Source organism: Pongo abelii, chromosome 7, assembly GCF_028885655.2.
Source record: "Pongo abelii isolate AG06213 chromosome 7, NHGRI_mPonAbe1-v2.0_pri, whole genome shotgun sequence".
Taxonomy (NCBI): Eukaryota; Metazoa; Chordata; class Mammalia; order Primates; family Hominidae; genus Pongo; species Pongo abelii.
Genome location: NC_071992.2, coordinates 12,814,917 through 12,840,224, shown reverse-complemented (window position 1 = coordinate 12,840,224; position 25,308 = coordinate 12,814,917). Strand labels below are relative to the sequence as shown.

General features: G+C 37.3%; 1 protein-coding gene across 2 annotated transcripts in view; it reads left to right on the top strand.

The window, feature by feature from the left end:
• Positions 1-25,308, top strand: part of TNKS (tankyrase) — a 227,899-nt gene that overhangs the window by 175,502 nt on the left and 27,089 nt on the right. The window contains exons 14-20 of one of the 2 annotated variants that reach the window (XM_024251108.3): positions 3,515-3,660; positions 5,918-6,083; positions 7,506-7,725; positions 8,018-8,127; positions 16,827-17,015; positions 20,403-20,640; positions 21,341-21,423. In XM_024251108.3, coding sequence (XP_024106876.2) covers positions 3,515-3,660; positions 5,918-6,083; positions 7,506-7,725; positions 8,018-8,127; positions 16,827-17,015; positions 20,403-20,640; positions 21,341-21,423 — 1,152 coding nt within the window. The remainder of the gene's footprint in view (positions 1-3,514; positions 3,661-5,917; positions 6,084-7,505; positions 7,726-8,017; positions 8,128-16,826; positions 17,016-20,402; positions 20,641-21,340; positions 21,424-25,308) is intronic. The other variant, XM_054561190.2, reaches the window with a different exon arrangement.

Below are 25,308 nucleotides of genomic sequence, written 5' to 3'. Positions count from 1 at the left end.
ATCATTCACTTAGGGATGAAGTTAGCGAAAGTTTTTTGTTTGGAGGTTGCTCTTTTGGGGTTTGTTTTTTGTTGTTTTTTAAGAGACAAGGTCTCGCTGTATTGCCCAGGCAGGCCTCAAACTCCTGGGGCTCAAGCCCTCTTGCCTTACCCTGCCTACTATCAAAGTAGCTGAGACTACAGGCATGCACCACTGCACCCAACTTTGCCTTTATTTATTTTTATAGAAAAGTTAATAGCAGATTTGCTATTGACACTCATAGTACTTTTTATGACATACTGTCAACTTTGTCACCTCTTCTTAAGCAAACTTTGTTTTTGCGATTTTTAGCAAACTAATTTTAGCATTCTTGATAACATATACTGGTTGAAAGTGATGGTAAACACATTTTAAGCTCTGTTGCCTAGAAATTTTATGTTTGTTTTAATATGTGGGCGCTTCCAGGATCACTTCCAACTTACGATAGCATCTAAGTTACTTAAAGAATAATAGTAAATTTTAGTTGTGATAGCCACTAGGGAGAAATTTTTATGTTGTCTTAAATCTAAAACTGTACATTTTTTCTTAAAAATGCTTCATCACTTGAAATGTATTCTAATAAAAGAAAATTCTTAAATATAAAACGATTAGGCTTCCTTTCAGAGCATGATCATCTCAGTGCTAGAACTGCTATGTGTGCTTATTATAATTAATACATACTTTATTTTTAAAGCATACAGTTTTAAATTCCATGTGTTTTGTATATGATAAGCAGATGTATACTACAGCTTTTAGGTTTCTTAAACAATCCATTCACAGTGAAGGCCTAATTTATTTTGATTTGTGGAATGGAAGTAGCAAAAGAAAACAAAGCAGCACAAATTGAGGGAGAATTAGGCCTGGTAAATTTCCCCAAGAGACTTTAGAAAGTAGTAGAATTGAGGTTTTAGAAGAAAAGGCTGCCTGCTGAATAAAGCATTTGAAATTATGAAAAGTAGGTAGGAAGGATGTAAAATTGCTTTGGCATTCGAAAGAAAACTGAAACAGCATAAAGAATTTCTAAATCTTAAAAATCAAATATTTAATAAGCAGGATGGGCTTCTATTTCTGTAGCCTCACAAAATGAGTTGTGTTTCATTCCCTACCTATTCCTATTTTGTCAGTATTCTCTGCTAGAATAATAATAGAGTTAATTTAGAATGTAAGAACCAGTGGGGGAAAGCAGCATTAGGAAGAAGCTTCAATCATGTCAGACTCGTTAGAGGGTGTTTACTATCAATTTTTGCATCTTTTCTTTTTGATTTATGTATTTATTCATTTTTTATTTAATTTGATTTATCAATTATGCTATTTATATATTAATATAGCCACAGACTCATTTGTCATGAAAAGATATTTGACCTGGTCAGATTACAATGGCTCTTCAGATTTTAGAGGCTGGTGCATTTCCGTATAGAGTTGATGAGACTGTGAACTCGCCTTTACTGCCCAGACTCCTTCCTGTCATGTGAAAATTACACCACTTTAAAAGCGCTTGTTTTTATCCTACCTGTGTGAAAGCTTCTTGTCTTAGTCTATTTGTGCTGCTATAAAAAAATACCATAGACTGAGCAATTTCTAAGCAATAGAAATTTATTTCTCTCAGTTCTGGAGGCTAGGAAGTCCAAGATCCAGGTACCGGTAGGCTTAGTGTCTGGTGGGGACCCCGTCTCTCTGCCTTCAAGGTGGTGTCTTGTTGCTGCCTCTTCTGGAGAGGACAAATGCTGTATCCTCACTTGGCAGCAGGCGGAAGGGCAAAACGGCCAAATGCTATGTGAAGGCTCTTTTAGAAAGGCCTTAAGCCCACATTCAGGAGGGAAGAGTCTGCATGGCCCAGTCACCTCCTTAACACTATTGCATTGGAGATTAAGTTTCAACATGAATTCCAGAAGGACACAAACATTCAACCCGTAGCGCTCCTACTTCCTCTATCAGTAGAGATCTTTCAGGTTCTTAATTTTTATGTAATAATAGCTTAGTACTGTGGCGGAAGTGGCAGCAAAATTAGTGAATACCTGAAAATCCCCAGGGACCCTGCAATCATCCTTTATAGCCTAGAGCATGCTATTGTCTGCTCTGCTTCGTTTGCTTTTTCTATTTTTCATTGCCTTTCTTCTGATCACTTCCCTCAAGTTGGATAATTAGGAAAGTAAGCAATGATACATGATGTAGCACAAAGACCAAGAGGTTAAAAATCAGTAAAGCAGGGTTTGAGTCTTTATTCTACCCCTTACCAACTGTTTGAAAAGGATAAGTCATTTAACCTTCATCCCTGATTTATTTATCTGTAAAGTTAATTTATAAATTAACCTCCATCCCTGGTTTGTTATCTATCAACTTCATAGACATATAATAATTTCCTCACTGAAAGAATATGATATTCTTTTTTTTTTTTTTTTTTTTTGAGATGGGGTCTCACTCTGTCACCAGGCTAAAGTGCCGTAGCACAATTTCAGCTCACTGCAACCTCTGCCTCCTGGGTTCAAGCAATTCTCCTGCCTCAGCCTCCTGAGTAGCTGGGACTACAGGCACATGCCACCATGCCCAGCTAATTTTTGTATTTTTAGTAGAGATGAGGTTTCACTATGTTGGCCAGGATGGTCTCGATCTCTTGACCTCGTGATCTGCCTGCCTTGGCCTCCCAAAGTGCTGGGATTGCAGGCGTGAACCAACGCACCTGGCTGATATTCTTTATAAACTGTGAATTATTATTCAGATATTATCATTACTCACTTATTACCACCAGTGATACAGTCTTTCATTCCTTCCATGGCATCCTGCTGCTTTGTAAACAAACTGAGCTTACAATTTAGATTGTGCTGAAATTGAAGCATTCAGAGAGAGAGAAGGAGATATAGAAGAGATTTGGAGGACATCTCTGAAAGAGATGGAAGTAAAGCCCAAAAACTAGGGTATGATTAAAAAACCAGTTTAACTTGTAAAGGTAAGCAAACATTGCCCCAAAAGTCAAGTAAAGCACTGTTGACTACATAGCTTTGCTACAGTCAATCAAAAGACGCAGGGAGTGGCCCAGGCAGAAAAATTTTCCAGAGCCTTTTTGCTTGCTTGACTCACATTAGAGACGGCAAGAGCTCTCTAGTTACATAGTCAACTGAGGTTGGTGTTAGCACAAGCAGATACGCTATGACAAACAGTAGAGCATATCTCAGGGAGGAAAGACTTACAAAGATAAAACAGCAAGGCATTATTTGCATTGGAAATGCTTGCTTTATTGTGAGTTTTTCTATTTGATTCCAATTTTGGTTGGGAAATGTTGAAAAACATTAATTTGCTCTGTACATAATAAAAAATACTTGTAGTCACTGTAAAGCATAGTGCTGATTTCCAAACAATTGTATTGTCTAATCTTTGGAAATAAATATTCATTAGAAAATTATAATTTATTTATCCAAGATGTTGAACTATTTTGGGGCAAAACCTGTGAATAAATAGTAATGTTCGTTTTGTGTTTGTCTTTGTGTGTGCACCATGAAAGCAACTTTGCAGCCCTCAAAATGTGAATTGTAGAGACTTAGAGGGCCGGCATTCCACGCCCTTACACTTCGCGGCAGGCTACAACCGCGTGTCTGTTGTAGAGTACCTGCTACACCACGGTGCCGATGTCCATGCCAAAGACAAGGGGTACGTGTTAGAAGTTAGCTGTTTGGGAGTCATTCTCTTCATGCTTAAAAAAATTTTTAATGTTTTTGAAGTCTTAGATTTTTTCTGTATTAAAAAAGTAATCCTTATTTTTTGTTTAAAACGTAAATTAAAACATAGAAATGTGCCAGGCGTGGTGGCTCACGCGTGTAATCCCAGCACTTTGGGAGGCCAAGGTGGGCGGATCACCTGAGATCAGGAGTTTGAGACCAGCCTGACCAACATGGGTGAAACTCTGTCTCTATTAAAAATGCAAAATTAGCCAGGCGTAGTGGCACATGCCTGTAATCCCAGCTACTTGGGAGGCTGAGGCAGAAGAATCACTTGAACTCGGGAGATGGAGGTTGCAGTGAGCTGAGCTCTCACCATTGCACTCCAGCTTGGGCAACAAGAGCGAAATTCCGTCTCAAAAAAAGAAAAAAAAACAAACAAACATAGAAATGTACAGTATAGAAAGTGAAAATTTCCTGTCAGCCCACCTCCTGCTCAGAGATACAGCATTAAAAGGTTGACTGTTTTCCTCCAGATATTGTAAATTCATAAACTTGTGTGTGTGCTGTGGTGGTGGTGGTGGTGGTGATTTTTAACACAAATGGTGGTGCCATCCTATACGGTCTGCTTTGCAGTTTACTTTTTTCCACCCAGTAGTGTATCTTGAATAGTCTTCCTATATCAGTACTTAATAGGCTCGTTCTTTTAATGCTTGTATATAGTATTTTATTACACTATATGAATTTTGTTTTGTTTTGTTTTGTTTTTGAGACAGAGTCTCGCTCTGTCACCCAGGCTGGAGTGCGGTGGGACAATCTCGGCTCACTGCAAGCTGGGTTCATGCCATTCTACTGCCTCAGCCTCCCGAATAGCCGCGACTACAGGCGCACGTCACCATGCCCAGCTAATTTTTTGTATTTTTAGTAGAGACAGGGTTTCACTGTGTTAGCCAGGATGATCTCAATCTCCTGACATCGTGATCCACCCGCCTCGGCCTCTCAAAGTGCTGGGATTACAGGCATGAGCCACTGCGCCCGGCCCTATATTAATGTTTTTATATAGTCTGTAAGTTATTGTTTATTCTTCTTTTTTGCTATTAAAAATGTACAGTCTCTTCTAAAAAGAAGTCAGCCATCCCAAAGACAGCAGTATTCCTAGAAGCATAGTTTTGTTTTTACTAATTCAGATACTCTATATTTTATATTAGTTTGCTAAATTATTTTGCCTAGGAAAAGCTTAAGGCAGCTACTTAGAAATGTGAGAAAAGTATTTTAACTGATATGAATTCCCGTGTTCTGAGTTAATTTCACATCATCTCAAAATTAGCCAGTAGCTTTCTGTGTAATTACATAGAAGTGCACAGCAGAATTAAACTGTACGATTTAGGCCTCATTGAACCGTTATGTATTTATTTATCTTTTAAAAGGGACACATCAGACATGAGCATTCACTAACAATAACACTAGTGCTTTCAAAGTGTTATAGTGCATTGGAGAGTAATCAGCCTTTGCTTCTATTGCTCATTTTAACACTTAGCATATTTCATCCCAAAACTAAAAAAAAAAAAAATGCACTTGATACTTTGCTTCTGCCATGTGTTAACTTCAACATTTTATTCTTTTGATGCACTCTTTTGTGGGAGCATCTTTTTGTCCTTTTAGAATGTCAGCTGCTTGCTAATCACAGCTTAGACTCCTCTCAGAATAGTTTGCCCATTTCTTATCTGAGTAGAACTTGTAGTTGACATCGTCATTTTTCTTACTGAATACTTCTCTGAATTACCTGGATTGTGAGTTTTCATTATTTGGCACCTCAATATTTAAACCTGTGCATGGAAATCACCACTGAATCACCACTATGATTAAACCACTATGATTAAATCACCACTATGATTTACACAGCTTTTTACCAAGATAGAACTTGCCTAGACAAGCTAATTGCATTATATTTTTTATAAGTAAGCATACAATTTTCATTAGCAGAACTCATAAAGATAAGGATTGCTGTGAGTATATATCCATCCCCAAGAAACTTAGGAAAAGTGTTTACATTGCAAGAGCGTTTTTGAAATGACCCTCCTGATTTGGAAATGGGTAACTGTGTCTTAAAGAACAGAGGTGGGGTGGATGTGTCTTTTTGAGCAGCGCTCAGTGTAGTCAGTGCCGCAGAAGAACGGTGGGATTTTCATTGTAAGAATCTTCTTAACTCAAAGGTTTGTTTTGTGACTGGAAAATAATTTTCTTTTTAGTGGCTTGGTGCCCCTTCATAATGCCTGTTCATATGGACACTATGAGGTGGCTGAGCTTTTAGTAAGGCATGGGGCTTCTGTCAATGTGGCGGACTTATGGAAATTTACCCCTCTCCACGAAGCAGCAGCTAAAGGAAAGTATGAAATCTGCAAGCTCCTTTTAAAAGTATGTAGTTTAAAAAGTTATGAAATGTAAACTAATTTTATTTATGTTTTGGTTATTATTTGAAAGTAAGTTGGGGTATGTTATTCTATTAAGAACAATACTGCTGTAGAGACTGCTCTCATTTTCTGTTTCCCAGAAGACTGTTTATGTGATATGATACATAGCTTTGTGTAGTGCCTAAAGTGAATATCTGAAATGGCTTAAGTCCATGTCGTAAAAATTCATCAAAGTAGGTTTTAGAAACAGCTGAAATAGTTTGCATTGCTTATCTAGTACTTATAGTATTAATATCAGAAAAAACTGTACAGGAGAAACAAGCTTTTCAATCAAGTTGGGTTTTCTTTCCTTGTTGGCTATTTTATTATTGTTAACTAACTCATTCTTCATTAGTAAACATTAAACATTATATCTTTTAAGAATGTATTGTAATATCAGATTTTTATTAAAATATAAGATAATCTCTAAAGTTGTTCATATGGATTTGAGATACATATAAAAGAGTGAAAACTAGTAGTTATATGAAACTAACTATAATTTATGCTCACTTTAAGTATATTTTTAAAAAACGACCAGATGTGTATTTATGAGATTTTCTTTTGCTTTTTTTTTAACTACAGAAAAAAAAAAATTGATGTTTAAATAAAATTCTTCTCCCTTCACTTTTATGATATCAAATACATTCTTATGAATCTTGAGAAAAACACAATATCTGATACTCATTTTTATTATCACTGGTTGGTAAGAAATAACTTCCAAGTCATTGTGAGTCCATTGTCCAACTTGACTTACAACTGATTTCCGCAATGAGCCCATAACAGTCTGTGGCCGACCCATAATAAAAATTATTGACTTCTATTTACTTTATTTAATAGGTATTGTTAATTAAACTTTTAAAATCTATAATTTTTAATACATTTATATCTAATTTCATGATAGATGTTAAGACTTCGGATAAAAATATTAAAAATATTACCAAACTTTATTCTTACTGATGGCCTTTAGAATTAAGTCCTTTTTTACCAGTGTGTCTTACTCTACTGTCTTCTTTTTCATACCTACTGAGTATCTTTATGTAATTGAATCTGGTCAAAATTAACATCCATGCTATTCTTCAAAGTAAAATAGGTTTCCAAAGACAACTTGGAGTCTGAGAAAAAGTGTATTATACAAGTTGTCTCAAAGATACTTAACACTCTCCCTACTTTATCATCACCATTGATCCTGAAGCTTTGACTGTGTAGTATTAATAGTTAGAAAGCTGATCCATTATATTGCTAAGTAGGAATTTTGCAAAGTGTTTTTCAAAATGCATACAGAGTAGATACCTTCCCCAGGGAACTTAATTAGAGTAAATTAAGTACCTACCTACCTACCTACTTACTACAGAAAATACAAACCCCATTTGATTTTTCTTCTTTGTAGCATGGAGCAGATCCAACTAAAAAGAACAGAGATGGAAATACACCTTTGGATTTGGTAAAGGAAGGAGATACAGATATTCAGGACTTACTGAGAGGGGATGCTGCCTTGTTGGATGCTGCCAAGAAGGGCTGCCTGGCAAGAGTGCAGAAGCTCTGTACCCCAGAGAATATCAACTGCAGAGACACCCAGGGCAGAAATTCAACCCCTCTGCACCTGGCAGGTAAGCACCCCCAGTGCCTTCAAGCCTCCTTTTCCTTTCTCGGACACCTAATACAGTTTACTAAAAGATGAAGACCATGCTGAACATAAATGGGACTACTTAGTAAAATGCTCTTGATTGACGTAGTTTTGTATAATTTCTTATTGTGAAGTCCCTCCATTATGTGATAATAGTATTAGCTTTTGAAGCAAAAAGTATTAAAACCTTAACATTTTCTGGTCCTTATTACATATGTATGTATTTTTTTTCTGTTAAGCTGACATGTTTCCTGTACTTTTTTTACTCTAAATAGCAGGCTACAATAACCTGGAAGTAGCTGAATATCTTCTAGAGCATGGAGCTGATGTTAATGCCCAGGACAAGGGTGGTTTAATTCCTCTTCATAATGCAGCATCTTATGGGGTAAGCATACCAACATTAAAATCTAGAAAACTGACCGGGCGCGGTGTCTCACGCCTGTAATCCCAGCACTTTGGGAGGCTGAGGCAGGTAGATCACAAGGTCAGGAGATCGAGACAATCCTGGCTAACACGGTGAAACCCCGTCTCTACTAAAAGTACAAAAAATTAGCCAGGCATAGTGGCAGGCACCTGTAGTCCCAGCTACTCAGGGGGCTGAGGCAGGAGAATGGCGTGAACCCAGGAGGCGGAGCTTGCAGTGAGCCGAGATCGCGCCACTGCACTCCGGCCTGCGTGACAGAGCGAGACTGTCTCAAAATAAATAAATAAATAAAATAAAATAAAATAAAATCTAGAAAACTTCCCTGGCATTTACAACTCTATTAAATGCATACTATGCATTAGGTAAGTAGATATCTAACTAATAGCATGATTTAGCATAATTTTAATCTTTTGTTCAGAGTTTTGGCTATCTTCCCAGCTAAGCTTAACTACCTTTTGGCCAACAGTCATGCTTTTTATTGCTTTTTGGTCTCAGCACATTATCAAGCACAATAATAGGCATGTAATGGGTGCTCAGTTTATATTTATCAATAATATAATAAATATATATAATATAAAATAATATAATAAATATCAATTTCTTAATTCTACCTCAAGTAGATTTTAAAAACTATAAAAGCTGTGCGGCTGTTATACAGGCATGGAAAGTATGGTGGCTTACATTTATCATCAGCACCTTAAAAATATTCAAGTAGCCAGGCACAGTGGCACCTGTAATCCCAGCCATTCAGGAGGCTGTAATGGCGCCTGTAATCCCAGCCATTCAGGAGGCTGAGGTGGGAAGATCGCCTGAGCCCAGGAGTTCAAGGCCACCCTGGTCAACATAGTGAGACCTCATCTAAAAAAAAAATTTAAATGGTTGAGCAGTTGATATATATGGTTTCATAGAGTAGGAATTACTAGCTAAAACCTCCAGGTGAAAGTCCAGAGTTATCCTTTCAAACACCATCATTGGTTGTAAGAGGAAGAGAAATGGATTGCAGTGCCTTGATGCCGTATGTCAGAACTGACTGACTGGAAGTAACTAAGGCCCACTCAAGCCTGATGGCTCACGGCAGAAATAGGATGAATGCTCATGTGCTTGACAGTTCATCCACTTAATCCCTTCTTGACTGCAAAAACCCACAGATGCCAGTTCATACGTACCAGGTGTTCTCACAGTTGGAATCACTATTGATAGAAGGTGGTTTCCAGATTTGCAAAAGCCTGACAAACTATAAATAAAAACCAAACCAAACCAGCCACCTTGATTACCATATTCTTCCTCCTACCGCCTTCTCCCCGGCCCTTCGTACTGAAACTGTCATTTCTCAGGCCCGTTCTCCAAAGACCTGTATTTCAGAGAGAGGACAAATCTGAGTGAGGATACTTTGAAGGAAAGCAACAATCCAGTTTTTTGAAAGAAAATTATGCTTCCAAGTATGATATAAATTAATTGAAAGTATCATATTTAATGAGTATTAGTACTGAAATCCTCTTGAAACTACAGTATTTAAAGTTACCTTTCTAAAGATGAGTAGTCTTTTATTAAAATTCGTAGAAATTTTAACCTTCCTTCACATAAGGTTCTCAATTTCTCTGAACAACAAATACTTCTAGCAAAGACTTAGCATACTAAATATTTGCTGCTAACATACTACATATACATTTACATGTAAGTCTTGTTTTTTTTTTTTTTGTTTTTTTTTTGAGAACAGGCCAGACTGCAGTGGCGCTATCTCGGCTCACTGCAAGCTCCGCCTCCCGGGTTCACGCCATTCTCCTGCCTCAGCCTCCCGAGTAGCTGGGACTACAGGCACCTGCCACCATGCCTGGCTAATTTTTTTTGTATTTTTAGTAGAGACGGGGTTTCACCGTGTCAGCCAGGATGATCTCTATCTCCTGACCTCGTGATCTGCCCGCCTCGGCCTCCCAAAGTGCTGGGATTACAGGCGTGATCCCATGTAATTCTTTACCCTTAAGTTATAACTTATACGTGTATATCATTTGGAGACTAATTTTCAGCACTTCTTAGCATAATTGCTCTCTTCATATGGTATTCTACTAATCCTTTTGCTAAGCTTCAGTTAACAGTTTATAAAACCAATGGGATCAGTAGAACTGAAATGAGATCTTTTATCGTCTCTGTAAACCTACTATGAGTAAGGACAGATGGTGGCCATAGAATTATAATAATGAACTGATCTAGTAAAGCTTATGTTACACTGTCAACTGTGTAGACTACAGTAGATCCCATACATTGTGGATGCAGGGAAGTTCTACTCCATTAGCCTTCACCTTTCACAGTGTTTATAGCAGTCACAGAGGATAAGGAAAAGAAAAAGTAATTTATAAAGTATTTTACCTTTTGATCCTCATTCTTCTCATGGGATAGCATTAAGATGTGTTCTACTCCGTTAGTCTTCACCTTGCACAGTCTTTATAGCTGTCACAGAGGATAAAGAAAAGAAAAGTTAATTTATAAACTAAGTATTTTACCTTTTGATCCCCATCAGTTAAGATGTTACTTACTCTACATGTGTGTCACTCGATGACCACTGTGAAGTCAGTAAAATGTACAGTGGTTCTCTTGTGGCTCAAGCGTAATGTAGAGTGCTGGTCAACTTTGTCTAACTTCACGTTCCCTTGAGGCTGACTTGCTGTCTGCTGAAAAGAGGTGTAATGCAATCGGTCTCCCGACCGGAAGTCCACTCTTTCATTTTCATAAACTTTATTCACCATCACCCATAACTCCCCTTCTCCTTTTCTAACTCCAAGCAAGAAAAAATAATGAACGCTTTTTTTTCACTATCTCTTTTTATGTTATCCTCTTTTTATGTTTGTTAAATCCCTACTGCTTAGCTCTTTGTAAATGAAGATAACTTACTTAGGTGAGAATGATCAAAAAATTCTCCAGGCCTTGTAAAGGGCATTTGATAGAGGTTTTGATCAACCTCGTTCATCTCATCCTTGTATGGAAGAATGCAAATGGGCTACATAATGTGTTCATAGCAGGTATTTTTACCTCATTGTGAGGGTGGATTGAGTCACTCAAAAAAGTTTTTCATGTATTAAACTTGTAAATTTAAAAATCAGGCATCCGTGAGTTGATGACTGTTACTTTTTTTTGACAAACTTTCACTTTGGTGGTTTCTAGACCTTTTTTTAATTACCTTTTTTTTTTGGTCAGATACATGAGTGTGATAATACCTTTTTTTTTGTTTTTTAACATGGGCAACCCACTTCCCTCAGCAATCTCGCATGACACACAGTGACTCTCAGTTGGCATTTCCCCATTCACAATCTCTGCCCTGCAAAATAATTTTATTTAATGCCACTTGTAAAACCTATAATCTATTATTAGTAACCATGTTAAGTAGTATTTCTCTTAATCTCAATTAATAGACTTAAAGTAAGGCTAGGCATGGTGGCTCACATCTGTAATCTTAGCACGTTGGGAGGCTGAGACAGCAATGTGGTTTAAGGCCAGGATTTTGAGACCAGCCTGGGCAACACAGTGAGACCCTATCTCTATATAATTATTTTAAATAAATATTTATTTAATAAATATTTATAAATATTTAAAATATGAATTAAATTAAGAAGTATTTATTAGTACTTCTTAAATATATATACTTATATATTTAAGGATATACATGTATATCCTTATATATATATTTAAGGAGTACTAATAAATACATATATTTATATATTTAAGGAGTACTAATATTAACACAATATAAAAAGTTTAAAAAGCTACTTTGTCTCCCCTTAAGAGTAGATACAACTATGTTTCTATTATTTGTAGATTGATAAATCTGTGTATCTTTCAAAAGTTCCTTTTTATTCATTCTATCCTGCCTTGGCTGGACATTTTAATGAAATCGTAGGGCTCCAGTCTACATTTCTATTAGGATGGCAAAACACTGATGATTTTGTATTCATCCCATGAATTTGATGATGCTTGAACTAGCCTGGACACATATAATCATTTTGTGGAGGAGATTTTCTGTGGCATATCATGTGGAATACAGCTTCTATTCTGAAAATTAAGCCATTTATAGAGCAATTGTAGGTATAGTATTACCCAGTGATCTCTACTTAAATCATTTCTTCTTCCTAATATTATTCTCTTTCCCATTTCAGCTTGGAAGGAAAATGGCTCTTGTGTTTTAGTCTAGCAAACTCTGCAGTCATCTGTGGTTTAGTGGAAAAATCTGAACTTAGGGTCTGAATATCTGGGATCTAGTCTTTCCTCTTCTGTTTTATAACCCAGTAGTCTTCAACAAGTGCCTAAACTTTTCTCATCTTCAGTTTTCTCAGCAGTAAAAGTTGGATTCCAAGACCTCCTTTCCAGGTTGTTATAATGATTAAATGAGACCGTGCATGTGGAAATTGCATTATCTAATGTAAGGCTTTATAAAAATGCAAGATAATACTGTTATAAAATAACTTCATGGCCAGGTGCAATGGCTTATGCCTATAATCCCAGCACTTTGGGAGGCTGAGGCGGGAGGATTGTTCAAGCCCAAGAGTTCAAGACCAGCCTAGGCAACATAGCGAGACCCCATTTCTACCAAAAAATACATATCTATATCTATATCTATAGATATTAAAAATTAGTAAATTCCTCGCTTCCCACAGCTCCTGTACTGAGCCAGTCAGAATAAGGGCTACATGTCACTCCTACATCTCACAGCCTTAGGAATAATCTGTATATTTGACTGGCTCAGTACTGTATTAAATAAACACAGATTAATTGACTAGCCTGAGGATGAAATAATAATCTGAGGTAGCTGTGAAATTACATAGTTATTTACTTATGCAGTTATTTATTGATCATTATTCCTTGACACATACTTACCTTTTTTCCCCTAGAGAGCTCAATCTGCTCTCTGTGTGTCTTTGAGCCTTTTTTGTATAAAAAGAACCTCAGTTTTTCCAAATGGAGAAAAAAATACATATTTATTTAAGAAGCATCAATAAAAATTACAAGTTGCATGAGAGCTGATATTAGTGGTAGTGTGCCTTACCGTGTTGGTGTTCTTTATATTATAATGCCTTGTATTATATTTGAATGCATGTTTACACAAGACAGTTAACTTTTCTGCTAGTCAGTAAATGGCATTGATACTTATTACCACAAAGCATGTAAATTTATATCTTATAAGAGTAAATCAATTGGCTGATTCATTTTCTTTCAACTGTTTTTATTTTCCAGTGCTTTCTCTAAAATGGATAACATTTGGGGAATTTCATGACATAATTGTAATAAAGCCTCTGTACAATTAAATGGCTTTAACTGAAGCCAAGCACATTTCTCTTTCCCATACTTCCCCCCTTTTTTAAAATTAAAGACTTCCCAGTCTTTTTAGGTTGTATTTGTCATTTAAAGCATTTTGTATTGCAGCTGGATTCTGAAACTAGGTTAAATTGTCTGTTTCTCCTAGAAACATTCCAACAGAGATCAGTTTCTTTTCTGGACCTTCTAGTTCAATACTTTGCTCTTATATACTGTGTTGAATAGAACTGAACTGCTATTTATTGGATATGTCAGCCTTAAATTCCAGTTACTATTTTTGCCTCAGTGGTATAGCTATTTAAAAGAATTAAACAGCTTAAGAACTGTATTTTTAGTCTACTTGGGTAGTAATATACTCCTTTCTGTTCACTGTTCTTTCAGACATTTGTCAGAAAATTTCACAAGCATGTAATTGGTTTGTCCAAGCATAAACTATAACTTCAATATAAAGAAAGCTTAATAATACATACCAGATATACAATTCATTTTATAGACACATACACAAACATGTAGTTTTCCTTGGACTTTTTGTAATTTTGGAAGCCTGTGTAAATTAGTCTACCAAATTATATTATTGTGCCTATAAACATGGGAATGCAATAAAATTAATCATCAGAAACACAGTTTAAATAGCTTGTAACCCCACTGGGGAGAAGCTTGAAATTATTCCATGCTTTTGGGTTAACTTAACAAAAAATTGCTGTCTTTTTTCAACATATAGCCTTTGAATAAGGGAGATAAATTACTAGGTTTGGTTTTGTTTTAGGTGATTTTGATAATACCACGAGTGGTACCTCTGTTTTCATCTTTTGTGTTAGAAAATTTAACCCAATCTTGACTCACTGCAATCTCCGTCTCCCGGATTCAAGCGATTCTCCTGCCTCAGCCTCCCAAGTAGCTGGGATTACAGGTGTGTGGCGCCACACCCAGCTAATTTTTGTATATTTAGCAGAGATGGGGTTTCGCCATGTTGGCCAGGCTGGTCTCAAACTCCTGACCTCAAATGATCTGCTGGCCTCGGCCTCCCAAAGTGGTGGGATTACAGTCATGAACCACCACACCTGGCCTTTTTTTTGTTTTGGGGGGTGTTTTTTGCTTTATATTATTAGAGCAAATGTGGAAGCTTTCCTTAGTAGTTGGCTGATCTGTACTTTTCTTTTTAGATAAATGTTCTTCACTTTGTTTTCAGAAACTACAATTTCTAAAATTAGGAAATACAGATATTTATATTACATAAAGTTAAATACTACCTCAGAAAAAGTGCCTGTTATTTTTGAAGTGAGTGTCTTCAAGAGTGCAGGGAAGACGATATCTTAAGGAAGATAGAAAGTGACATGCAGTAAGTTGCACCTTGGGATCTTTCTTGGCCTTCCCTGTCTTTTCCCATTCTCATAAATGTCTTCCTTAAAAACCTCAGTGTATGGTAGTTGAGCAGCAGCATGAGTTAGAAATTTATTCTCAACAGATAATGTGCTTTTGAGTTAATTATCCAAACTGACCAAGTTATGCCCAGAAATGTGTCTGTAAGGGACACAAATGTGCCAATTGCACCAAATTATAGTATATTGGAGTTGAAATGGATCTCAGAAATACTTAAGTGCTAACCAGCCTAACATCCTAAATGTATTTATAAAAATATGCAAGTTATTTTTAATATTCTTAAAAAGCCTATTTGTTGAATCAGTAGTGCCTATTGTGTGATCGACTGTCTTAGCTTATTTTATAAGGATTTTTGGGAAGAAGCTGAAGCCTTTTGCTATGTGGAGGTCTTACTTGAGTGAACCTGGTCTCCATGGAACTTGCTCCTGTATTGGCTTTTATAGTCCTCCTCCTTTATAGTTCTTCTCCAGCTTCCATTTTTTGTTTTGTCTCCTCTGAGGGTTTTTCTTCCACTCTCCAGGTTTTATCCACCTTGTAATTATCTTTCTGTATTCCTTTCCTTAATGAGCTCATTTATCAAGTAGCTACATCTATTAATCCCCTATTCCATTTCATAATCTCCCTGGAGCCCCCAGCCCCAGTCCTCAGCCCTCCGTAGGTATTGAGCAAATGCTGGTTGGTGGGTGAGTGGTGGGAGAGTGAGTAAGTGAATGATGCCCCCTCGACTGTGCTCCAACCTTTTCTGACAAACCATCTACACAATGTCTTTACTTTGATGTTTTACCTCAGAAGGTGCCTACTTCAGTGAGCCTTATCTGAGAGTTTCATACCTACTTAAACTTTTTTTTTTTTTTGAGACAGAGCCTTGCTGTGGTACCCAGGCTGGGGTGCAGTGGTGCAATCTCAGCTCACTGCAACCTCCGCCTTTTGGGTTCAAGTGATTCTCTTGCCTCAGCCTCCCGAGTAGCTGGGATTACAGGCATGCACCACTATGCCCAGCTAATTTTTGTATTTTCGGTAGGGACGGGGTTTCACTATGTTGGCCAGGCTGGTCTCGAACTCCTGACCTCAGGTGATCCGCCCACTCAGCCTCCCAAAGTGCTGGGATTACAGGCGTGAGCCACCGCACCCAGCCCCTACTTAAACTTCTACAACTCAATTTCTGTTAAAATAGTTCTACCTTATTTTCTAATCTTCTAGATTCCCCCCTCCTTTCCTCCCCAAAAAAAACGTAGTCATCTTTGACTTTTCTCTCTCTTCTGTTGTGAATTTGGCTTTCTAAACCGAGTTTTTTTTTTTTCTTTCAAAATTTCTCAGTTAGCCCTTCTTTTCCATTTTTCTGTAACTGTCAACGGTTCAGGGTCTCATCACCTCATGCCCAGGTTATTAGCATGTCTGCTGCTAACATTTCCTCCACCCTGCAATCATTTAGACATAACAGACCAATTTTCATAAAATGTTATGTTGCTTTTTCAAAGGCTGAAGAGAAAACATTGAGAATCTTTGAGATGAGTATTTCAGTAAATCTGATTGCAGTAGGTTAGAAAAGAAATGGAAAGATAAGAGAATCAATGTGAATAGAATGCATATTTGAAAAGTTTGGCAGATAGATTAGACCATTAACAGAAGATTTGAATTAGGTACTAGTTTCACTTTACAAAACGAAACACCTTACATAGTATTTGTTTTCAAAATAAAGTTGAATATATTAGAAGGATGCATTTTTTGAAAAAAAAGCCCATGAACAGTTACAGGGTAATAGTATAATTGTGTAATTGAGATTTTGAAGGAGGCAAGAAAAGATGGAGTCCAAAGTGTAAGTAGAAGACTGAAATACTGTTTTTTTTAGAAGAAACTTCTGTTAAGGATTAAAATGGAGATACAGAGGAGTGAATTGTTAAATAAAAACAAGTATACACAGTGATGCTTTACCAGATGATCTCATTCTTAACTCTTTGTATCCTTTTCTTTTTTTTCAGCATGTTGACATAGCGGCTTTATTGATAAAATACAACACGTGTGTAAATGCAACAGATAAGTGGGCGTTTACTCCTCTCCATGAAGCAGCCCAGAAAGGAAGGACGCAGCTGTGCGCCCTCCTCCTAGCGCATGGTGCAGACCCCACCATGAAGAACCAGGAAGGCCAGACGCCTCTGGATCTGGCAACAGTAAGTCCTCATTTCAGATACTGATTATTGTTCCTTATACTTTCAGAGATGACATTAGATTCTCGGGTTCACCAGCTTTTAGTCGTGTTTATTTCACTTAGAACAGAGATCTTCTTCTGAAAATTTTTGAAGTTCACACTTTTTCTATGAAAATATAATTTAAAACTCTGAAGACAAACTAAACAGTAAGTTAATTTAATTTTTTGCCATTCTTAGCCTGCCGGGAAAACATGAATCTTAAGAAAACACATTTTTAGAGTGTACCCTCAAAGAATTACATTTAGTAAAATATCTTGTACCTTCTATATTTGGCATATTATTGTAGAGCAACTAATGTTCATGATAATTTACCTAAGTCTGTGAGATAGTCAAAGAAAAATTAACTCTGGGCAGTATTATTTAACTGCAAAGTTAAGCACTGCATCATCTTCCGTGAAGTTTCTGAAAACCAGGGAGTTACTGTATAGTCACAATAATTTCTAATTTTTAAGCCAGAAATGTTTTTTTCAAGTTATGTTCTGTTTCATTGATTGCTGTGTAACAAACTGTTTGAAAACACTCAGTGGCTTAAAATAATAATGACTTATTATTTCTTATGATTCTGTATGTTGGCTAGGAGATTCTTCTGGTCTTACCTGGGGTCACTTGTGCAACTGCATATAGCTGGTGGCTGGGGCAGAAACATAAAGACGGCTTCATTCATATGCCTGGGGCCTTGACAAATACAACTAGAAGGCAGGGGCCTCTTTAGTCCCATGTGGCATCTCATCATTAAGTGGTCTTGTTAGAATTTCTTCACAGAATAATTGTATCTCAAGAGGGAGAAAGCAGAGGCTGTCATTGTTCTTTAAGGCTAAGCCTGGAACTGACCTGCTGTCACTTCCGCCACATTCTGTTGTGCAAAGCAAGTCATGAAGTCAGCTCAGGTTCAAGGGATAGGAAAACAGATTCCACCTTCTTTGAAAGGAGAAGCAAAAATTTCGTGGCCATCTTTAATCAGCCACAGTCTTCCCTGTGAATACAAATTAAATCTATTTTTCCCACATTCAAATTACACTCACCTGCCACGTGCTCCCCCCACCAACAGGGGGCAGATAGTCATCACTGGGTCCTTAGGAATTCTAAAATTCAGCCAGACACATGTTATCAGGGCCATCTACTCTGGAGTTAGGGAATGATCCCTGATTGGGGGCCAGTTCTGCTCCCAGGGAGTGGTTCACTGTGGCTGTCTTTTTTTTTCCTTCTTTTTTTTTCTTTTCTTTTTTTCCCCCCCCTCTTGAGACACAGTCTGGCTGTGTCACCCAGGCCGGAGTGCAGTGGCGTGATCGTGGCTGACCGCAACCCCAACTTCCCAGATTCAAGCCATCCTCCCATCTCAATCTCCTGAGTAGCTGGGACTACAGGCACATGCCACTATGCCTGGCTATTTTTTTTTGTTTTTACTTTTTGTAGAGACAGGGTCTTGCTGTGTTGCCCAGGTTAGTCTTGAACTTCCGGGCTCCTCCCTCAGCCTCCTTCCTCAGCCTCCCAAAGTGCTGGGATTACAGGTGTGAACCACTGTACATAGCCTATGTAGCTCTTGGCCATGCCCTCTGAATTATCCTTCTCTTCCTAAGAAATGGATCATATTTACAGCCAATTGGCTTTCTCAACCTGTTCCCTGCTCCTAGAAATTTTGGGGACCCTGAGCCTTTTATCATTTTAATCTACCTGTCCCTTTTAGTCCAAACTAGTACAACTCTTCCTTTATAAACTTTTGGATTTCCCATCAAATTACACACCACTCCATCAGCCAAAAGCCCCACCCACAAATCTTTTCAAGACACGTCCCTCTCTAACATGGAATCCAAGTCAAGGTGCAGTGGGACAATGCCCATAAGATCCTTTGAAGCTCTTTCATCTAGCCAAGGGAATTCACAAGTTACCACCTTAGAGGTTTTTTAAAGATTTTGAGGTAATATATCTATACCTCTAGTTGATTTTTATTCTGAGGCCATGTTTTCCTGTCAGCACCCTGGATTTGACCTTTGGCCTGAGGCTATGCCTTACTTGAAGAAACTTTTGCTGATGGAGAGGCTGGGAATGGTGAATAATTTCATTTTCTAATCTAGCAAATGTTAGGTGAATACATTTCCTTAAAGAGAACTGAACAGTTCCTTTCTCTCTTCCTGTACCTTATCGTGGGCAGATAAACACACCAGTCCAGTTGATGAGGCAGAATTTGTTCTAGAAATTTCCTTAGCCAAATTTACAAATTTATTTAGGTTTACGTTCTACCTTCCGTAAGACCTCCTGTGCCAGCGTTGCCAAACTTTCTGCTACATAGCATTAGTCCCCTTTCTCTCGCCTTCAGTAGCACCTTCCTATCTTCCATTCACAGCCTCCCTCAGCAATAACCAGACCACCCTTCACGCCTCCAACCAAAGCCACATGTCCACCAGCACCCCACTTCCAGGTACTGGTGTGCATTTCATTTCTCTATTGCTGCCCACTAAGCCACCCCCAAACCCACTGAGGGTTTAACGTGACAATTTATTATTTCTCACACGTCTGGGAGTTGACTGGGCTCAGCTGGGCAGTTCTGCTGGTTTTGTAGTTACCTGCACCTGGGAACTCAGCAGAGGCTGGAGCTTCCAAGATGGCCTTTCATCCTGCAGGGCTCTCCCTGCATAGGATCTCACCACTCAGTAGTCTAGCCCAAACTTCTGTACAACATGGCAGATGGCTTCTAAGAGAGTAAAAGTAGACACTGCCAATCCACTTAAAGCCTGGCTCAAAAGCCTCAGAATGTCACTTCTTGTCCATTCTATTGGTCAAGGTAACTCACAGGGCAAACTACATTCGGGGGGTGGGGGGCAGAAATTCAAGGGGAGGCATACATGACGGGAGGAAGGAATTGATGGGTGGCTGTCTTTGGAGACTATCTCCCACATACTTAAAAAGCAGTTGCATCTAATACTTAAAAACTGAAAAGTTTATGAATAAATGAGTTAAAGTGTCATCCCTTTGAAATTTCACCAGATGTTAATTGTACATGAAATTATTAAGTGTGAAGTAAATAACCAGATTATAGCTGTTTAAACATAAAGAAAATATAGTAAATACGGAAATTTTTTCTAAAGAAGGGTGACAGTTAACACTGAAAGTGCTTTTTTTTAAATGAAAGAAGAAATATCTTTAAAAATTACATAGTTTCTCCAATTCTGTCTACTGAAACTATTGAAACTCTTTGGAGCTGTGGATAGGAGAAGGAATGATCAAAAACCAGTAGGTGATAATGAGGCATTCATTAAGGAAAAAATCCACAAAGCATTTGGTTGTTAGTGAAAAACTTACCATTTTAATATATAGTATTTTCATGGTTTTTGTTTTTAATCTTTTTTTTAGGCTGACGATATCAGAGCTTTGCTGATAGATGCCATGCCCCCAGAGGCCTTACCTACCTGTTTTAAACCTCAGGCTACTGTAGTGAGTGCCTCTCTGATCTCACCAGCATCCACCCCCTCCTGCCTCTCTGCTGCCAGCAGCATAGACAACCTCACTGGCCCTTTAGCAGAGCTGGCTGTAGGAGGAGCCTCCAATGCAGGGGATGGCGCCGCAGGAACAGAAAGGAAGGAAGGAGAAGGTGAGTAGACCCCGTGAATGCTTATTTATTTATACCTTTTGTTAGTGAAGCGGAATGACTTTTTTCTATTGATAATTATTGAATGCCTCAATTAGAGACGTCCTGTCTGTAAATTTTCTTATACACAACATCTTATAAGAAATATTTCTTCATAGAAGGCTGCCACGTTTCTTGGCATTGTCGTTGTTCTTATTTCTGTATATTCTAGAGCATCTGTTTACAACCGTAGCATCTTATTGAACCACTTATACTGAAATTGTGTCAGAACACAACTGAGAGGTCATTTCAGGAATGAAAACTAAAATGATAGCTGATACATTAAGATTTTTTAATTCATTAAAAGCTTTAGATTTTTCTATATAAGTAGCATTATATAGTATAAGAATTATACTGTAATGTTAAAATTAGTATTATAATATTCTATATATTTTTATAAATTACAATAAGTTATAATTCTATATTCTAACCATAATATTAGACTACAAATACTAATTTGATAAAGATAAAACACTCTGCTTTTACTTCTCAATCAACTTCAGAAATAAAGTGTCTGAATTAAATCTATGTATTCTGTATTATTTTATGCCATGTAAAATCATCTGACAGCCAAGGTTGTCAGAGTCATGTCTAAATGGATACTGAAATTTTCTTTATATTTAGAGAATTCTTTCTGAGAATCTTTAATATGTTTCTGTTTTAGTTGCTGGTCTTGACATGAATATCAGCCAATTTCTGAAAAGCCTTGGCCTTGAACACCTTCGGGATATCTTTGAAACAGAACAGGTAAATACTCTTGTATATATTTGAGTCATTTAAATTAAATACTAAGATTAGACTGGATGCAGTGGCTCACGCCTTAATCCCAACACTTTGGAATGCTTAGGCAGGATTGCTTGAGCCCAGGAGTTTGAGACCAGCCTGGGCAACAAAGCGAGACCCCCATTTCTACCAAAAAAAAAAAGTTTTTAAGTTAGCTGAGCATGGTGACTTACTGGGCCCCTGTAGTCCTAGCTGCTGGGAGGCTGAAGCAGGAAGATCACGTGAGCCCAGGAGTTTGAAACTGCAGTGAGCTGTGATTGTGCCACTGCATTCTAGCTTTGGCGACAAAGCAAAACCCTATCTCGAAAAAAAAAAAAGAAAGAATTATTAATTGCCACCCACCTCTTCCTCTTTTGCTTCTTACGAGCTATTCTTAAACCCACAGCACATTTCTATAAGAAGCCAGAGGAGCCCAGTATTTTATACTTCTCCCCATAATTGTCTAACAAATGAGTCTTTATTTTATCTTTATAAGCAGTCTAGCACTATGCATTTTATTACATGTCAAAACTTACACCATGCAACTACCTCAAAAGAATGTTTTCATAATTGTCCTTGGTTGTTTGTTTCCTAAAAATGTCAGTCTTTATTCATCTCATTTCATTATTCATGTGACTAGGCTCCTGAAGCAGTTGCCCATTAATTTGGAAAGCACAGTAGTACTTAGACAAGTGCACTTTTAAAAAATTGCCCCTTTATGAAGTTTCTGTTGTCCACTTGGAGTCTTAAACAATCTTAAACCAAAAGTTGGCCATACATTCCAATAGACCCACCCTATTTTGGGATCCATCTTAAATGTCTGTGAAGGTCTAAGGATGGAGTCATCATTAGGGCATTTATGAATTAGGATTCTTCTGTTTGTTTTACTGTTTTCATACAGGATAAGGAGGTGTAATATTGTATGCTTTCATTATTATGATCAGCTTTAAATATTGAATGATGGTAAGTCCTGAATTTAAATGGACTATTGATATACATGAAATTTAAGAATGGGAAAGGTGTTTAGAGAAAAATTATTCTCCCAGGTGTAGGGATCACCCTTGTATAATAACACCCATGTTAGTCCTCCAGCCAAGGAAGATATCTTGTTACAATTTGGGACAGGTGTAATAGAATGCTTGTAACTTAAAGTGTGCCAAAATCTGCCCGTAGGTATAATTCGTTTGTTTTGGGCTTACGCTTAGGCTTACCCTGTTTTGCACAGAGATCTAATCTCCAGTCTACATATGTATTCAGTTTCAGAGGACTATGCTCCCTACAGAGGCTGTAGGGGAGAATCTATTCCACGCCTCTTCTTGCTTCTGATGGTTGGCAGCTTCCTTGGCTTGCGGCCATGCTGCTCCAGTCTCTGCTTCCATCTTCACATTGCCTTCCTGTCCTCTGTATCTCTTCTAAGGACATTTGCATTGAATTTGAGGCCACCAGTATAATCCTGGGTGATCTCCTCATCTCTAGACCCTTAACATAATTTCGTCTGCAGACACTTTTCTTCCAAAGAAGGTGACATTCACAGGTTCTGGGGATTAGAACATAGATGTATCATTTTGAGGGCCACCCATTCAGCCCACTACAACATAATATGGCCCTATATATCTTTTCAAGACCTAGTCAACTTATCAGAGGTGTCACCCTTTCAATCACCCACCTCTACACATCTTCCCCTATTTTAGAATAAATCTGTTTTTTCAATTATTCTTTATATGACATAATTTTCCAGTATTTCACTGGCACCTTTGGCCCATTATGGCTCCCTTCTAGGCTTATAGTCAGTTTGGAGTTAACTTAAAAACCAGGTCTTTTTTCTTTTTTATATCAATGATACTGTTAAGATTTTTCTTCTGCTTTCTCTCTTTTTTTTTAGCCACATTTTCTCATTATAGTTCATCTTTAATGCTCTTAATGATAAGAACAGCTGAGTAGGGATAGCACTGGACTAAAAGAAGACCTTAATTCTAATTATTTTTACCCTCTTACTAGCTGTGTAAAATTGGGCTGAAAGACATTTATCCTATCACTTCCTTTACCTGTAAAACCTAATGCTTACAAATGTTCAGAGAGTTAAAATTCTCAGTAATATTGTGCTGCTGTGTGAGCTTTTAATACAACGATGCATCACAGGTGCCTTTGGTCTAATGGTTAGGACTTTATAGACTGCTGTCTAGAAAATCATTTTCTTTTCCAACCATTTATTCATCCTCTGGTTTGGAGCTTTCTTAGGACAATATCCTAAACAGTAAGACTGCTTTATCCTTATTCCCTAACTGAAGGTGTGAAAGCTGTTTTAAAACCATTATACTCTGCTGTTCCCATATTACAGCTATAGCTGTTCTTCCCAAATCATTTCCACAATAATTGTAAAATTTCAAACACACCTTTGCTAAATAAACCAAAGACCTTAACTCAAACAAATAATTCCAATTTACTGATGAAAGTTTTCTAAAGAATGTTCATTTTTCTTCTTTTAGTCAGTTTGCATTATAATTTTATGTGTTATTTCTTTTTTACTTTATATTGTATATTCTCATTGTCAGTAACTGACTTCCTGTGGCGTATTTATCACATTTTATTGATTTGAATAGTTTAATAGTTTAGTCTCCTAGTCACTCCTTCTGACAGCTTGTCCTGGTTTCATCAGTTTCATTGTTCTTTTTTTCCTGCAGTTTCATTCTGAGTAAATGGTTCCATTGATTTTTTTAGCCAGAATAATCTCTATAGCCTTTTCTTGATCAATACATAGACGATTGCATTTAATTTATATTACCAAGCACAGTTCTTTCCCTCCAGACAAGTGATACTACCTTTCTTTGCATTGAACTGTGTCCGGCCCAATCATCAAGCAATCAAATTTATTTTTATTTTAATTGCAAATGTTATTTATCTAGCCTTCCATTATAAATAAATTTGATAACCTTTTCCATAACTTTAACCCTTAGCATTTTCTCCCATTAACATTCTATATCAGTAATATGTGATGATGGTCAACATATTTGTAGAGTCGGGGAGGAGTGAGGGTGCACGCATTGAACTCATTTAATTCATATCTGTTTGGCTTAAGCCAGGGGAGCCATTGTTTTCTGATGCGCTTTGACATGCTTATATGTCTCATTGCCTGTGTTCCTACTCATGGATGCCAGTGGGGTGTGGAATGTAGTTATTTTATTTCCGGTCCCAGAAAAAAACCTTCTACACATCATAGCCTCACCTCCTATCTTCACAGTTACTCTCTTGGAAGTCTCTAAACTAAATTGTCCTGTTTCCCATAGATACTTTGCCAAGTTCTGTGTTAAATAATATAGTATCCTTTCTAGTTAATGAAATATAGTACCCATGTGACTTTGGCCCTTCCTTTATAACATAGCTTTCTACCTATGAACATGGGTAGGAACACTTTTTCTATGGGAAAGACAGATTTTATTTACACTGCAATTCCTAGAACATAAATGCTATCACTTGAAAGACTGCTTGTGGACGTTTTTGTGGTTAACCTATGTATTTTCATGGAAAGTGACCAGATAAATTTTGATTTCAAATTCTTGAAGACAAAAGCATGGCTCCAGTAGTAATTCATTGTGAACTTGATTATAAAATTAGTTCTTATTACTACTGCTGTACCATACAACCTTTTAAGCCCAAGCAAGAGAGCATCTTTTTCATTAAAACTAGTTTTCTCTCCCCACCCAAAGTAAAATGACTCTCAGAAGCTAGAGGTAGCTCTTTTTGCAGTGACCTTTGCTTTATGTGCAAGATGACTTTAACTGACACGTGGATAATCTTTATTCTTAATAATTTTATTTTAATGTATACTAGATAGAAATAACTAGCCCAACAAGCTTGTGATTTCTCAGTATA